At 34.9% G+C, this 17,257-nt stretch overlaps 1 protein-coding gene across 2 annotated transcripts; it reads left to right on the top strand.

Annotated features, from left to right (window-relative positions):
* The first annotated feature begins 2,874 nt into the window (after positions 1 to 2,874).
* On the top strand, positions 2,875 to 16,144 carry LOC149554075 (uncharacterized). 2 transcript variants are annotated; one of them, XM_089789409.1, is made up of 8 exons: positions 3,012 to 3,891; positions 6,168 to 6,345; positions 13,456 to 13,563; positions 13,829 to 13,985; positions 14,130 to 14,778; positions 15,010 to 15,168; positions 15,370 to 15,448; positions 15,687 to 16,144. In XM_089789409.1, the coding sequence occupies exons 2-8, from the start codon at positions 6,301 to 6,303 to the stop codon at positions 15,747 to 15,749; spliced, it is 1,260 nt and encodes a 419-aa protein (XP_089645535.1). In that variant the 5' UTR covers positions 3,012 to 3,891; positions 6,168 to 6,300; the 3' UTR covers positions 15,750 to 16,144. The 2 variants fall into 2 exon arrangements, with proteins under 2 accessions (XP_089645534.1, XP_089645535.1); XM_089789408.1 differs by lacking the exon at positions 6,168 to 6,345 and having other exon boundaries at positions 2,875 to 3,891.
* Positions 16,145 to 17,257: the final 1,113 nt, after the last annotated feature.

The following is a 17,257-nucleotide window of genomic DNA, read 5'->3' as shown; positions in this document are numbered from 1 at the left end:
CTAATGAGTTATGCTTCTAAAACTATAGCAGAAATTAGCTTCTAAGTATTTACTTTATTATTTTATAGATATAATCTCTACATCTTTTCCTTTTGTTTACTAATGCCAATCCTTTTTAGAAGAGCACAACTTTCTCCACTTTTCCTTCTACCTAGTTTTGCAACATTATCAACTTTGTTATAATTGTAACATATTGGACCTCCATGTAGTCTCCCACATCCCCTGCTATAATTTCTTCCAACATTCATGTTTATTTGACACTCAACAACTTTGTGTCTATGCCTTTTACATGTATAGATATTTATATTAATTTTTTTTAGCATCTATGCAACCACTCTTTTCTATCTTAATTCTACATTCAACTACCATTTGTCCATAATTATAAAAAATTAACAATTTACATTAACTAATTAACTTCTTATTAAACTATTTCAATCACTAGCTCTATGGCCATACTTATTATATGAAATGTATTTGATAGCAACATTTAAAAAATACACGTTTTGAACAAAAAAGGGGCGTTCATAAGAGCTTTTCTATCTTGAGCTTTATTAGGTTTGTTCTTGACTTCTTTTGTCATAGATATATTCTTAGATCATCTTCTTCCATTGTTCCTTCTTTATTTTGTCATGTTTTCATCCCTTCTGTCATCTTTGGGATTCTCATTAACTTGTTCTTTTTTACATTTAATCTTATTCTTTAGTTTCTCCATAATTAATTTCAAAATTTTTATTTCCTCTACTCGATCCACTTCAATCAATTCTAGTATTGGCCTTTTTGTTTTTGTTTATGCTTTTTTGATTCTAACTCTAATGTGTGTTCTTCCTCTGTCTAAATTTATATTTTTCTACTCTCCATGAATTTTGATAATGACTCTACTATTTGTCTTTATATGATTTGATTATCTTCTTCTAGTTTTTAATATTTGTTTCTCCTATGTCTAATTTTGTTCTTCTTTGACCATCTCTATCGAACTCTTATCTTCTTTTGCCTTTCTTCTAGATTCATAATCAAATTTTCGTATTTGTCCCATCAAATAATAATTCTAATCATCATTACTTATGCAATAGAGATTTTAATTTAATTGAACACCTTTAGCAACAAGTCTCCCAATGTTTCCCTTTCTAATTTCACATTTGAATTTACCATAGTCAATTTGAAACTTTACAGGTTATGTATTAATCCTTTAACATAGTACACATCATGTCATTTTTGTCCTTGCCATTAATTGAGATACTTCAAATCTCACATATAGAGGCAACTTATTCTCTTGCAAATCTCATAGATAATCAACAATATTTCACATTAAAGATTTGGCCACCTTTCCTTTCTTGATATAAACAACACGTTCAAGGTAATTTCTAGAGACATAATTATGAGCTTGTTAATTTAATATATGATTGTATTCTCATAGTTAAAATTCATTAGTTGACTAGAGTAACATCAATAACGAGTAATAAAAAATACAACATAGAAAAACATATAAATATTTTAGTAAGTTGGGGTTATCATTAATGTCAGCCCTCTACTTGTCGACACTCATGAGTTTGTAACTTTGTTAATATATGTTGTAGCATTGCCATTGTGATGTCAACCCTTTTCTTTATGGCTATCATAATGCTAAGATATTGTTGAAGGGAAGATGTGATGTTTTGGTGTTCGTATGTTTTCATATGATGCATAAGGTAGAAGCCTGTGCAGGTAGTTGATGGTTGAGTATTTTCTCTATTATGGATGTCCACCTATTCGGTGTTGATATCTACATGTTGTCCTTGGTGATCATGGTTACAATTTAGTCCTAAATACATTCAACTTTTGTATGTGCAATCCTAAACTAGATCATATTTACAAGCGCAATTAGAGGCTAATGCTCAAATTTTGACTTGGAAACTCTTGCATCATAAACACCAATGGATGAAACACTGAATTTATGAGGATTCAAAAACATAACTACCCTTTTTATCAAATGCGTGAATGTTTGAGATACATTTTTAAGGACTGCTCATGAGTTACAAAGAAATGGAACACAGTCTTTAAATATCTCCTTGATATTTTTGGTCATACTCTAATTTGGAGACAAACCATTTTGGGGCTTAGCTTTCATAATAATGTTATGGTTGAACCAATGGGATAGACTATTTTGCTTCATTTATGAAAAAATTGATGGTTGACAATATGTCCAAAGTATTTTTCTCATCAAGAAACACTAATGCTCAAGTTTTACCCTGACAAATTGTCTATTTGTACTCTCAATTGTGACCAATGAACAAGTGAAGACAATTTTGTAGCTTCATGAGAAAGACACAACAATTCTTGAAGTTGAAAGTTTAAAATTGTTCATGATTGAGCAAACTCTCAATGAAAATGTTATTTGTATGAGTCCATTATAAGACTTTTGTAATACCTCATTGAGTCTGAAGTGATAGACCTCCTATTTATTAAAGGGCAATTTTTTTTTTTTTGGTTGTATTCTAGAACTAATTGAAACAACAAACTCTAAGTAAAGAAATTTGATCTAAATCATAGAAACTGAAATAAAATTAAAAGAATACAATTTTTTTATTATCAATTGTTATACCAAAAAAAATACTATTCGTCTTTAAATTATAAATGAACTCATACCAAAATTATGAATACCTCAATAAATGTTTATACACTAAATATTTGATAAAACAGATCCCTTTTTAATCACTGGTACTCAGTGGAAAAAGAGTATTTTAATCAAAATACTTCTTGTCCACTCATTTTAATCTAAATACTTTCTTGTCCACTCAAGTAAACTAGATGGAAGTTTCTCTGTCACCATATGTAAACCCAAAAACTATGGCATAGTGTCGTGTACTATAAAACCCACTTACTTACTTACTTACTTTTCTGGTGCACCACGTAGACACTGCCTACCTACAGCATTACCAAGGGAACTCCAAAAAAAACAGCTCATATGTGAATTTGGTTGTCACAGGCTATAATTGAAGGACTTCAAATAAAGAATTTACACCCATGGATGATTGCACGGTGCATCTTGGAAAGATCTCATTAACTGTACAAAATAATTCCGTTCCCGAGGCGCGATTTCAGCCCACCGAATTTGAATCTAATCTCCTTTTCCTTTGTAAGCCGCCTCTCCTGCGAATAATGAACACGCAATGACAAAAGCTTATCTAAAACAGAGTGCCCTAACTTCTACAAGCTTATAAAAAAATAAAAACAAAACCTGGGGACGGTGAATCTGTTTTGTTTTTCTTAATTTCATTTATTTCAATGCTAAAATCAGTAAAGCAGCCGACTTTACCAGAAAACAATACAGTTAAAGCACTAACTTCCATCAGGTCGGTTAGAATCCAATCCCCTAAAGTAGTGGATGATCACAAATAAGATGTGAACACTCGTGCCGGATTCGCTCGTTGGAATTAAATGCCGCAGCATTAATACATTTTTCAAATCTTTTAATTTACAATTTTATATTATAAATTTGGATCCAAAAAGCTGTGGGGAGAATTCCCACTCACTCTGTATAAGTTCCAATCATCAATCACAAAACTATGGAGCAAGACCTAGTTCCAGAGAGGGCAGACGAAGAAATCCAATAGTGAAAAGGCACCTCCTGCCGCTCGTTTCTCTTCCCGGGGAACGGTAGTTTGAGCTTCTGCAATGACAAATAGCGCGGATGCACTGCATTTGTCTATTTCCAATTGTTTACCACACGCCAACATATGGATTCAAGGCTGGTTCAACGAGTGCATTTACACGCCCTGGGATATGGTGGCTTTTGCTATCGGTTTGTCGTCTGTCTGTTTTTGGATTGTTGCTCAGGTGCCTCAGTTTATCAGTAACTTCGCCAGACAGAGTGTTGATGGGTTGTCTCCATGGTTTCTTCTGCAATGGCTTGCGGTAAGCATTTCTATGTATCTATAGAATAGCCTTGATTTTGAGGTTGTAGAAACACAGGCCGATAATGCTTACTCACATACTGTTACGAATGAGCACAAATGTTAGCTATAGTGTTGTGGGTATGGTAAAGAATACTCGTCCCGTTCCTACAAAACGGGGGCATTGTTATGAAGATGCGGACAAATACCTATTGCTTGAAGCAGTAACTTGAATGTCTCTTCTTTGGTCGTCCCAATGCTTCATTCGGGCCTAGATGTTTAGGATTATCTGTTTCTTGAAGCACAGTGCTCGGGGTTCCTTCTTCTTCCTCTTCAATCGCTTATTGTCTCTAGGATGTTCACGAATGACGATATCTTGTTTCACAGTGCTTAGGGCTCCTTATTGGCTTTGCTCTACGGGTCATTTGCTTGAAAACATCGGGGAATTTGTGTTTTTATGCGTAAGGCTGCTTTGCGCTTTGATATATTGAGCTTGGTCATTTACTGGAACATATAGAACAATAGTTGTTCTTCAAATATAATCCATACGGTGCCTTCTTTGCCCGTGCTCAACTAGGCATGCTTATTGACCATAAAATGTTGAGGAATATGTTTAAAGCTCTTTAAATTGCAGCACGGTCTGTTTTCAGATTCAAATGCTAGGGCCTACATACTTTGCTTTATCCTTTTTTATTCAAAAGTGATTCAGGTAGGGCAGACAGCAGCTGGAATCCTGAAGATCTGCTTGACTCATCGACAATTTTGTATATCATCCATGTTTAAAAAATAGCTGTTTTACAGTGGTGCAAACTCATAGCTGGAACAAGTGCTTATAGTTGTCATAGTGTTTTCAAAACCATTTTGAGCGCGTGAGAATCAGGGCTGAAAGTCTAACCTCTGCCTATACGGTCACTTATATTCAACCTAGGTTGCATGAATATGCTTCCACTGGGTGCTACAGATGGCCTAAAGATCATCAGTTTTCAAAGAGTTTAAATTTTGCATTCCACCTATTTTTTCAAATAGTTGTTTTACAGAGGTTGAAACTCATAGCTGGAACATATGATTCTAGTTATAATAGGGTGTTTTTAAAACCAGTTTGAGCTCGTGGGGACCAGGGTTGAAAGACTAACTCGTGCTTATTAGGTTTCTTTTATTCAAAGCTAGGCTGCATGAATACACTCCCATTGGTTGACAGAGACAACCTGGGTACTAGATCAGTTGTGATATTGCTATCAGAATAACTGTGTAGTTTTTGAGTCAAACTCATTGACCCATATGTAGTGAGTAGTGATTCACACATGAATCCATCTCTCATGATAATAAATGGGCCGCTTAGCATTCATTGGATCTAGGTGATGCTCATAGAGGTGAGAGGTGATTCATGTATGATGATATATGGGTCAATGAGTTTGTCTCAAAAACTATACAGTTAAATCCTGATAGCAATATCACAATTTGACTTGCTGTGGAAAATGCCTCCTACTTATCAGTTAGATCAGTTTCCCAGAAAAATCATCCCAATAGCAGATTGTATAGCTCAATTGTTTTTAAGCCTGCACAACTGGCAATTGGGGTTAAGCTACCTGAGTAGATGTTAGTGAAAACCTAAGTAGTTGTTTTGGGTGTGGTATGCAGATTTGACCATAATTTTGGGGGTTGGGATTGTTTGCACAACAAAAATATCAAAATCATAAATATGTACATATATGTAGCATAATAGCAAGAATTCAAATTAGAATACCACAAAAAAAGTAAGCACCACAAAAATTTAAAAAATACTATTTCGATGTCAATAGGCAAACTTGAATGTTGAGGTGAATATTAAAATAGTTATGTCAACACCAGTGGCATATGAGTCTCATAAAAGATTATCATCATTTATACTATATGATGCGGTAGATTACAAGCACTAAAATTAATTTGGCCTCTCTTCAAATGCAGGGTGTTGGGAAATAAAAGCATCCAAGTCAGTATATATTGGGTCTATATCACATCTTGTGTCCCTTTGCTTGTAGTTGTTTTGTTTGTGCAAAAGGAGACAAAGATTAGAATGCATGCACACTAGTTCGTTGCTTACTTCAGTGCAATCTGTTTTGTTTTGCTGAGTGGATTTGGGATGTTCTCTAGTTCTACTCAAATGCCTGTGATCTAGCAACGTATTTAGATAAGTTAAAGATTGTTGAAGCTATAAAATTTATAACTGTAAATGAAATGTCAATTTTGAAAATCTTAGTCTTTTTTTCTTTTGATGATAATAATTAAATTAAGAACTTGTGATAAAACTTTGATCACAAGATGTTGTAGATTTGGAAATACTTGGACATGGAAGCACCATCAATTGTAAGCATCAGTCTTTAACTTTTTATGAAAAGCTTCAACATGCTGGTCATCGGATAATAGACTCAGCCATGACTACATCTTTCAAATCATGATCAAGGAAGAATCTACAAAGTGCTTCTTATTGTTCTCTTTGGTAAGTTTGAAACTCTGTATGCACCCTGGTTTGCATTAAGAGGTTCTTACGACTACAGTATTTAAACTAAGTATTTATGCAAGAAGATGTAGTGGAGTGGTTATATTTTCCGTCTCCTCAACAATAATAATGTGCATTTGTTTGAATAAAGTTTCATCAAGGTCTTGCTCTTTAAACTTGTAATGGAAGGAAAATATCATGTAGTGTTCTTCAAGATCTTACCTTATCACATTTAAGACTGTTCATTTTTGATATCATTGAATCAATGCCATTGTATCTCTCATAAACATTGCTTAGCCATGTTAGTATAATTGATCATATTTATAATGGGTTTGGTGAAACTAAGAAGATATTTCACATGATTCTGTCAAGTGTCATCTAGAATCATCCACTAAATAAATGCTCTCTCAGTAGCTCCAATTTTGTGAATGTCTTAGATATGCCCTGCAACATGTGGTGGTTATTGATGGACATTGAAATTTCTTTCACCTCAAACTTGTTTGATCCAATCTACTTTGGTGTTTATAGTATAAGGTTGAGGGAGTGGCAAATTGTCTACTGTACAGTTTTTTGGCTGTCTATTATTAGTTGGATGATGTAACAAGACCCTACTTATTTGATGGCCACCCTGAGAATGTTAACAATAAATTGGCCATCCTTCGCTTATCAGTCACAATCCATGACATGAAAAAATAATATTGCCTCTTTAGGGGACAATGAGAATCGCATTGATCAAGGGCTGATTCTTGGTATTCTTTCATCTACTGGAAACAATGGACATTCTTGACTTATTCTGAAAATCCTTTGTGGATTTCAATGAATCTTCTACAAGTTGCACCTCTTTTTCCAATAAAGTGCTATGCACTTCTGTGAAAACTGTGCTCTTATACACTTATTTAAAGTGTTGTTAATTTTTCTCATCATTATTTGTTGATATGGTGAATGAACCATATTGAAAGCTTGCCCATTAGCACAGATTTATCTTGCTTCATGTTGATCGACAACCTCCTCGTGTTCATTTTGAAATGCCATCTGTAATATCACCATGTTCTCTTATGCGAAGCTGGCTATTCTTGAGGTATTGGGCAAAATGGTTGGTTCTCTAGCACTAGTTTAGGATTAGACAAGGAAAGAGTGGGCTTCATTGCTTGAGATCTTGTCGTTGCTGAAAGATGATTTGAACTATGGCCTGGCATTTCATTTATTTGTTGTTAACACTTGAGAGTGTGCCATGGTTACACAATTCTTTCTAGGGAAAGTTTTGATGCCATTTAAATGCCATGCAAAGAGCTTTCTCTTGACAAACACTATGTCCATTAAACACTCCATTTCAAATCCAAACATATGTCCTATCACTTGCAGCTTAATGCATCATTTCAACATACCTCCAAAGTTGACAATTTCAGGCAGTTCTGAAGCTGGTCAGCCCATGGAGCTAGAGCTGGTTGCCATTGTAATCTCTTTGGCCACATGTTTGATAAACACATACATATTACAAAACAAATGTAAATAATGTATGTTTTTAAAACACCCTAGTGCATTTAATACTTTAAGCCTAGATTTATAGGAGATTGGGAACAAAACAAGAGAGCACACTTTTAAAACAAAAATGAATTGAAAAATCAAAATATTGCCTCTTTTCCAACAATCTTCATCTGCAATCTCTTTGGTAGTTAATAGGCTCTTGCAGTGCATCATAACAAAAATCCAACCACCGTGGAACCATCAATGATCAATTTTAAATTCTATTCGTGTTATGGTAAACAAGAATGAATCACTTGTCTTTAGCATTCACAATGAGATGAAATTAGTTTGTTTTAGTCTTTTAAATACTTTACAATAGATTTAAGGTCAGCAATCCCGTATTTGTCAATAATAGTCAATGCCAAAGGCCTCAAATGATTTTAATTTCATTTAAGGAAGTCATCAGAATCCCATTGATTTGTTTAAGGTGTTGTAAAATATTGCAACTTTTTGTCTAGGTTCTTTCAGGTTCATTTGAAATGAACCTACAATAAAAAGAAGCATCCTAACAGATTTTATAGTTGGGTCAATCTGTTGGCAGTGAGCCAATGTCCCTGAAATGATTCCTGACATGGTTTAACAACCTCCCGTGTCTTTTATAAGTCTAGTGATTGTAGCAGTCATTAACAGGTTGATCTTTTGGTGCAACGGCAACCCTAGTGGTTAGCAAGTGGTATCAAAGCTTGGCCACATGCTCGAAATCTTGTAGGCTTCAACAAGTAATTTTGGGAGGGGGATTGTTGGAAGTAGGCCAGTCTCCCTTGCTAGATTCCTGACATGGTTTAACAACCTCCTATGTCTTCTATAAGTCTAATGGTTGTATCAGGCATTAACAGGTTGATCTTTTGGTGCAATGATAACCCTAGCGGTTAACACTATCCGAAAGTCAAACTGAATATGTGGGCCTTAGGGAGCAAACCAGTAGCTTGGGCACACAGATAGCACTTGTTTGGGGCTTTCTCATGAACAATTTCTTGCAATCACAATATAATATCATGTTTTCATTTTGGAAAGTAGGCTGAGACTAATGCCTATACTATTTATTCTCCAGGTCTCAAATGCTATCTGGTGTCCAGGTATGTGCAGAGATTCCTAACAAGGATCTGATCTGTTAATTTTACAATTGATTTAGAGCTTGTTAAGCTCATGGCCTCAAAGCCATTCCAAGGTTATCAGGATGCTCTGGTTCAAAGCTTGGCTGCAAAGAATTTCTTAAGTAATTAGAAATAAGAAGTAATTGAATCCAGTAGTCTTAGCTGCATCAGGGTTATATCCATTCACAAAAAGAATCACTCCCAACCTTGTGAACTGCTCAATTTAATGGTCTTGAAAATGCCTGTTCAATACCATACACATTGCTGAAAGGTTGAATCTGTTGAGCCTTAAGGATTTTCCACACAATTACAATAGCTTATAACCTTTTCTGGAAATATATGTATTCCAAAGTGCACCAGGTCTAGTTTATGAAGCAAAGTCAAACCTGGAAAGGAAAGAATCATCAGCAGCTTGAACTTGATTGCTATAAAGAATTCTCACAACCATTGGCTTTTGGATTCTAGTTGCGCAGTTTTATTGAGTACCTAAAGAAAAACAAATGGCATTTTGCAAAGAATTTGCTGAGGCAGCAGCACAAGCCTTTTCAACTTCTTTTCATACCTAACCTCATACTTTCCAAGATGATTGCTTGTCTTCTAAAATCTTATCAAGACTATTTGTAAGAGATTCTTTCTCTTGACCGAAAGCAACTCGTTTTGGGAGAAGCAACAAAATATCTAGCAAGAATCTTAAAAATTTATTATAGTAATTGACTCTTGGCAGTTTCTATATCACCACTTGGTAATGATGAAGCAACTATTTCTTGATATTGTGATATTGCTATCAGGATTTAAATTTGTGATTTTGAGTCAAACTCATTGACCCATGTTTCATGAGTAGTGATTCAACATGAATCCATCTCTCATGAGAATAAATGGAACACTTAGCACTCATTGGATCTAGGTGATGCTCACAGGGGTGAAGCACCGGGACTTCCCAAGAGGTCACCCATCCCAGTACTACTCCAGCCGGAGTGCACTTAACTACAGAGTTTCCTCAATAGTTAAACCCAAAGCTTGCAACCTCATTGGCAAAACCTTCACCAAGTATTGTGCCTCATGAACCATTCATTAGAAAGCCTCTTAAGCTCATCAATTGATAAGTAGGCGATAATTTCCACCACAAGTCAAATTTTGATATTGCTATTAGGATTTAACTGTGTGATTTTGAGCAAACTCATTGACCCATGTTTCATGAGTAGTGATTCAACATGAATCCATCTCTCATGAGAATAAATAAAGCACTTAGCAGTCATTAGATCTAGGTGATGCTCACAAGGGTCAATGATAGTTGATACCCTTTATTTTATTTCATCTAAAAGGCATAACTTTTGCACATGGACTTGAAATAAGGTGCTGTTTTTTTCTTAGTTGCCGATTCGGGTTTGGGGTTGGATTTGGGTTGGAGAGTCCGATTCATGGATTTGTGATTTTTTACTTTTCGCATTTTGATTTATGAGTACACACACACACACACACACACACACACATTGTATATATTTATTCCAAGTTTGGCTTGTGGGTCCTTGGGGATTCGTGTGGATTAGTGATAGATTTGTGTGGGTCCGTGTGGATTCCTAATGGATTTGTGCAGGATTTGCAATTTGTGAATTCTACTAGATCCATAGGGTCAAATCCCAAATCTTGCGCGAATCTGGCATGAACCACAAATCCGGAGCTGGTGTAGACCTAGATCGGATTCGGGGCCCTACTGTGTGAATCCGGTAACTAGGGTTTTTTTGGTGAAGCTGTGTAACATTTTGAGAGGAACATGGATATGTAGAGCTATTCAACTTTAGATCCCACCATTAGCCTTTTGTGTGCAAAATGTTGAAGAAATTTTGCTATTGAGGATGAGCTTATCTCCTGGGCAAGAGCTTAGTTCTTGTAGTGATTCCTAAATTCTTTCATTGTATTCTTTCTATGTGGCGAGATGGAGTTTGTTAGGAAGCCTACAGGTCATAGAAAGTCCCTTTTGTGTTCTCAAGGGTGCAATATCTTTTTATTCAGCTTAATTATGAGCTTCTATATCGAATAATCTATTTTCACTTCAAGTCTGTAGTTGATGAAGAGTACTCGTACTGGTCTTCAAGCTCAGAATGTTTGCTAGTTGCATCCCAAAAGTTAAGCCTTTTAAATGATTTACAAGATCTTCGACTTCTTTTCATGGATTTCCCAAGTCTGAATTCTTTTTGTTTGCTTTCATTTTCCATCCAAGCTTTGATGATATATTATGCACACCATGTCTAGCATTAGTAGAGCATGGTTTAAGCACTCATTCTGATCCTTCCTTGTGGGTCAAACTGATGTAGGAGCATCCTTGGGTTGTTAGCAATTTTGCATCATCCAAAAACAGTTTGCTTTATTTTCTGTTTTCCTAGTTCCAGTTTGAGTATTTGTGGTGGCAATCATTGGATCACATGCGAACTTGGTTTCTTGACCTTTCATGTATCATCTTCCTAAGGCCGCATGTCTTTATGTTTTGTATGCATGGAGATCTAATTCCTTATTCTCAGGTAGTATTTTCTTTGTTGGCTCATCAGGCCACACGTGGTAATTTGCTCATGCGATGTTTGTCTTTGCTTGCGAGGTTTTGTGTCTTTTCATGTAGGTTTTTGGATTATGTGTGTACATATATCTAAGGTTACTAGTTCTCTTATGCTGAGTTATGTGTTTTCTCATTTAATGTAAAGGAGTCGGTCCTATATTGTGTAGCACGTTTCATGTTTTAGGAAATTGTGATCTTTGAGCCAACCTGCATGTCTTGATGGCTATTTATGTAATGTAAGATGTGTCTTGAGGAGCAACATAGGGAAAAAGAGAGGGCGAGAGTTGGTTTTTTGTCTGGTTCTTTGTGCTGGCTGTAACAGGGAATGCGTTACAACCTGACATGTTTGATGCTCATTTGATGTGATTGGATCTTCTGTTAATAAAGAAGTTATTTTTCAGTTGTATCTTGCTGTGTTTTCACTGTGTGATTCTTAGGTTGGGATTTGGCCATCTCCTTTGGGGATTCACCAGCCTTGTATTGCAGCACAAACCCTTGGTTGTGTCTTCATTACAGACACTTTTTAAATCATAGCCTCTTTTTTTTTTCTCTGGTCAGTTTTGAACTGTCATTCCCTCTAATGAGCTCTGCTTCTAAAACTACAGCAGAAACCAGCTTCTAAAATTTGCTACACATTGGCTGAGTTAGGTCTCATTCATGTTTTGCATGCTGTATGTTGATCCACAACTGCCATGGATGCTTCATTCCTGAATTATCAAATACAGATCTTAATGCACTAGAAACAGGATAAAGCAGTTTAGATTGCTATACTAAAAGTGGTTTTCTTAAAAAGACACAATTATTCTTAAAACTGTGATGCCGTGAGTGCTGAAATTTGACGAGGCAGTTGAACAAGATGAAATAAAGCAACTAGAAGACTGAAACCTGTAGAAGTCCAATATAATAAATTGCAGACAAATGCTTCCTAAATAGAATGGGTGGATGCAAAACAAGGGGCAAAACAAAGACAAAAGGAGGCTTGAGTATTGAATACACAAAACACTTTGAAAACAAAATCCAAAATAGATAAACTGGTTACTTAATGTTCTTAATATACAAAAAAGGAAAGAAGTGGGCTTCTTGATTAATAGACAAAAACGTTAGAAAACAAAATCCAAAATATATAAAGGTAACCTAATGGTATTTTTATACAAAAACAAATACAAAAGGAGGCTTGAGAATCAATACACAAGAAGCTTAGAACAAAAAATCCTGAACAGATAAACCTGACAAAGGTACCTGAAATATCTAAAATAGATGAAGTACAATAGATAAAGTACCTATATTTAGGTACATCTATTTTGGATTTTGTCTTGTAAGCTTTTTGTGTGTCAATCCTCAAGCTTGCTTTTGTTCTTGTTTTGTTCGTCATATTCTTATCCACCCTTTCCCCTTTCCCTCCTATTTGAGAAGTATTTGCCCGTGATCTGTTACTCTTGTCTTTTCATGTTGATGATAGATCATACAATATGATCCAATATGTTGATGTAAAAAAATTCTAGCACATGTATATCCAGAAACATTCTTGATCAATAATATGTACTGTGTAACTTATTAGAATGATCTCTTTAAAAGGCTTCTACAAGCTTTTTCAAAATATTATTGGCAATTTATGGTAATATTGTGGGTTGCCAATTTCATAAACTGGTTCCATCATTCCACCATACAAGCATTCTTATTCAATAATATCTAGAAGCAATTTCATATCAACATGCACCGTATCTAATTGGAATAACGTGTTTTAAAGATGCAAAGATAAATATGAAAAGGCTCTACAACTTAATCAAAACATTATGCATCTTATAATTTATTGGAATGACCAGATCAAGAATATATTAGATGAAATTAGGTATATGAGGTTTGATAGATTAGATTGTTTTCTTACTTTGATTGAAATAATCGAGTCATACAGTTAATTTAATTTTTTTGATTGATTGATTCCAGGGTGATGCATCTAATTTGCTGGGCTGTCTTCTGACTGGTGATCAATTAGCAACAGAAACCATTACAGCAGCCTATTTTATTTTAGCAGATTGTGTAATCTTATCTCAGGTAAGCATAAATCACAATTTTTAAGTCTAATTTTGCTTGGAGTGAACATATAGTAACGATGTCATCATTGACAATGAAATTTCCAAGTTTTAAACTTTTGAATTAAAGCGTTTGTTGGAGTCAATATCTTCTTCATCTTATGTATCTGCTGATACCCTATAATCCTGTTTCCATCTTACCCCTTGTTCCCATGATCACTTGATAACATGATGTTTAGCTTGTCTCGAAACCATCTCAAATTGATTCATAATTACTATTTGTGCAGTACCTGTATTACAGTTTTAAAGGGCGCAAGCAATCTGTAGGATATGGATCAGATTCAGATGAATCTTTGCACAAGCCACCTAATGGATATTATGAAGCTCTTCAAAATGATGTTGCCATGCAGTTGGAGAAGCTGCTAGAGGCAACTATGCCAACAGGTTCATTTTCTGCTTTATAAAATCAAATTTGCTTCAGCTTTGCATTGGAATGAAAAATTTATGGAAACATTTATCGCAGCTAATGTTGACCTGTTTTTAAAAATCACTATGGTTTCTTATTGCAAACTCTTGTTGCCAATATAGATGCAGAGAGCACCCGTCCCCAGTTAAGTATTGTGAAAACTGAAATGCCTCGGGAAACTAAATCAACTGTCATGGATTCTGGAAAACTGATTGTTCAATTCAAGGATGCTGCAAAATCAAAGGTAGCTGATCCAACTGCTGAAAACATGGGTAAACTACGATGTTGCTCCTGTAATACAAGCAGGATCAATAACTCCCAATTGAATATGACATCTAGTTCAGGGCATTCTACTCTGCAGAAACATCTACCAGATTGCTGTTTTGCCAATGATATGAGGGCTAATTATAAACGATTAGCTGGGCAATACGGACTAGAGTACAACATTCCATCACAAAAAAGAAAATTGAAAAGGTATGCGTCAAGTTCAGGAAAACAGTATGAGGGGGCAGATTGTCGTGCAAGGAAGTCTCGTGTCAAGGTTGCCTTTTGCTTCACTGGTCTGTTAATCCTGGCATCTTTCAGTTGGCAGTCTTTTTCAAGTGTGCCTAATTTCAGGAGTGCCATTCCAGAGGGGAATGAATTTGTTGTTTTAGGGAGAAGAAGCTTAAAGGAGCTACGAGAAGAGGATCAAGGACTTTCACAGAGAACCCTACTGGCAATCAGTGAATCTGCATCACTATGGACTAGAGATATTGGATTTCTATTTGGGTAATCTTATTGTCACAGGTTTCTGAAAGTTTTGGAGATATAAGAGTGCAGTTACAAATCTTTATAATTTATTGTTATTTTTTTGTGAATAAAGTGAGTTTACATGAATTCAGCCTTCAAATAGAACATTGAGGAAGTCTGGAAGTTCTGATGTTAGAATAAACTATTATAATTGGAAACATAGATTTGTGTGTTAGCCTCATCTAATAAATTCTTGTGTCAACTTTACAGGTGGACCTCTTCAATGCTATATCTGAGTTCCCGTGTCTCACAGATACTTAAAAACAGGTCTAGAAAATCTGTCGATGGTTTGTCATTGGGGATGATAAGCTGTGCAGTGATGGCAAATCTGACATATGGAGTTGCCATTTTGATGCTAATAACATCATGGTAATTATATCGCTTTATTCTTGTTGCTTTAAGTTTTGGGGAAAACATTGTATATGATTTGAGAGATTTCTTTCTTTTCCATTCTTTTGTCAATTATATCTGATCCTCTGCTTTGATCCCAAAACTTTTAAGGCTTTGATGGGCAAATGGTTTTGATAACAAGCTTTGTGGCTTCTGTACATCTTTTTCCTGATGTTTCAGGGCAGATTTGTTTTCCAAGCTACCTTGGCTACTGGGGAGTTTAGGGACAGTATCTCTAGACATAATCATATTGATGCAGGTCAGAGTTCTAAAACTCCATTTCGGCCTTAGATATGAAATTCACAACACTTAAGCTCAAAATATTGCAGTTCTATGGCACTGATGTTATTTGTTACAAAATCTTTTAAGCGTACTTTTTTGATTGTTCCCTATATCTGGCATGGAATAGGGCAGGCATATTCATGTTACATTTATATGTTCACTATTCTTTTTTTGTAGTTAGCATTAAATGCTGATCTTGATCAACTTTGTATCAGGCTTATTATTTTAGCTGCCGGTATGGGAAGATAACAAATGAGACCATGCCACTTTTGGTATGATGAATTCTCGTGATACTTTTGTATTATTTTCTTCATTGCGAAAATTTTAACAGATCATTACACCATCTTTCCAGAGGAATTTCACATCTTGTGAAACTCTCCTTCAAGCGTGAAATGTACATTAATTGGCAACCTGTAAATAGATTCAACATCATCAAATCATATTTGGTCTCAAGATCAAATGTTAGACTAAGACTCCTGTCACATTATTTTGTAAAATATTGTCCATATATCCTTTCTTGGCACTGGGACGGATTTACCCTTTTCATTGTCACTAAACTTTTTAGTGAGTTATGATACATAATATTTCATTCTATTTATAGCTGAGCTCCTCGTCCCCCGGGTTCTCAAATGTATTCTTATTCTTCATATGATATTTGTGCCCATTTACAACATATGCATTTGAATTTTGATAATTTGTTTGTTGATCCTCATGTATATTAATTAAAGTCTAGTGTTATTTATTAGGCTTCTACAATGTGTTGAATGCTTTATTAATGCTATGATATGAATATTTGAAATAATCTATGTTTGAAAAGATTTCTCTAATTTTTCACTGCTGTTCCGCGACATCCACTAAGAATGGTTCAGAAACTTGGTGGAATATAGATTTACCTTGGAAATTGATTTGTTTTTTTTTTTTTCATTTAGATTAAACATTTAAATGAATTTAGTTTAGTAGTACATTTAAAGGAACTTATTCAAATCTAGCTATTTTGTGATATAAAATATTGAGAAAAATGATACTTTGTCTAAAGATGAGCACAAATGATCACCGTCTCTTTGTGAACCTCTTGCCACTACAAGACCAAGGGTACCTTAATAACGTCGCTATGGTTATATGAAAATGGAATGACACAAAAATAGGCTGATGCAAATTTCTAGTACAATAAATATGTAATACAAATCATAGAGGAATTCAACTAAGATTTTGTTGCACCTAAGTGCCATTGCTTAGTAAATAATTTTGATATAGAAGTAAACAGATTGCCATGGTATTGGAATTTTGTTCTATAAAAATGGAGTGGTACATAAGTAGGCTGCCAATAATATAAATATGTAATCATAAAGGAATTTGAGGTAATGCAATACAATACCAAGGACACTCTTCAAACTATCATGAGTCTTAGCAATAAGGATAGTGGACTTGTGTAATGCCCTGCTAGGTAACCCAAAAAAAATTAACCTAATATGTCACTAAGGTTTGCCAAACATTTAAAAAAAAAGATTATATAACAATAAAAGATAACATAGTAGAAGCAATAACTCACAAATATGCATACACAATAATCTAACAATTACATCTCTTAAGGGTTTCATGATGTCGAATCACATAGAAAAGTTTTATTAAGATTAAGTTTGATACATAACTAAGTCCACATCATAGGATAACCATAAATATGAAATCAAATGAAATAATATACAAGAACATAAGATGCCACATGGATAGCCCAACATGTATAATCATCCTCTATACAAGTTACATGGTATGAAATGCTAAAAGAATA

Source organism: Cupressus sempervirens, chromosome 6, assembly GCF_028749045.1.
Source record: "Cupressus sempervirens isolate cs-2001-9-10 chromosome 6, ASM2874904v1, whole genome shotgun sequence".
NCBI classification, from domain to species: domain Eukaryota; kingdom Viridiplantae; phylum Streptophyta; class Pinopsida; order Cupressales; family Cupressaceae; genus Cupressus; species Cupressus sempervirens.
This window is presented reverse-complemented; position numbering and strand designations above follow the sequence as displayed.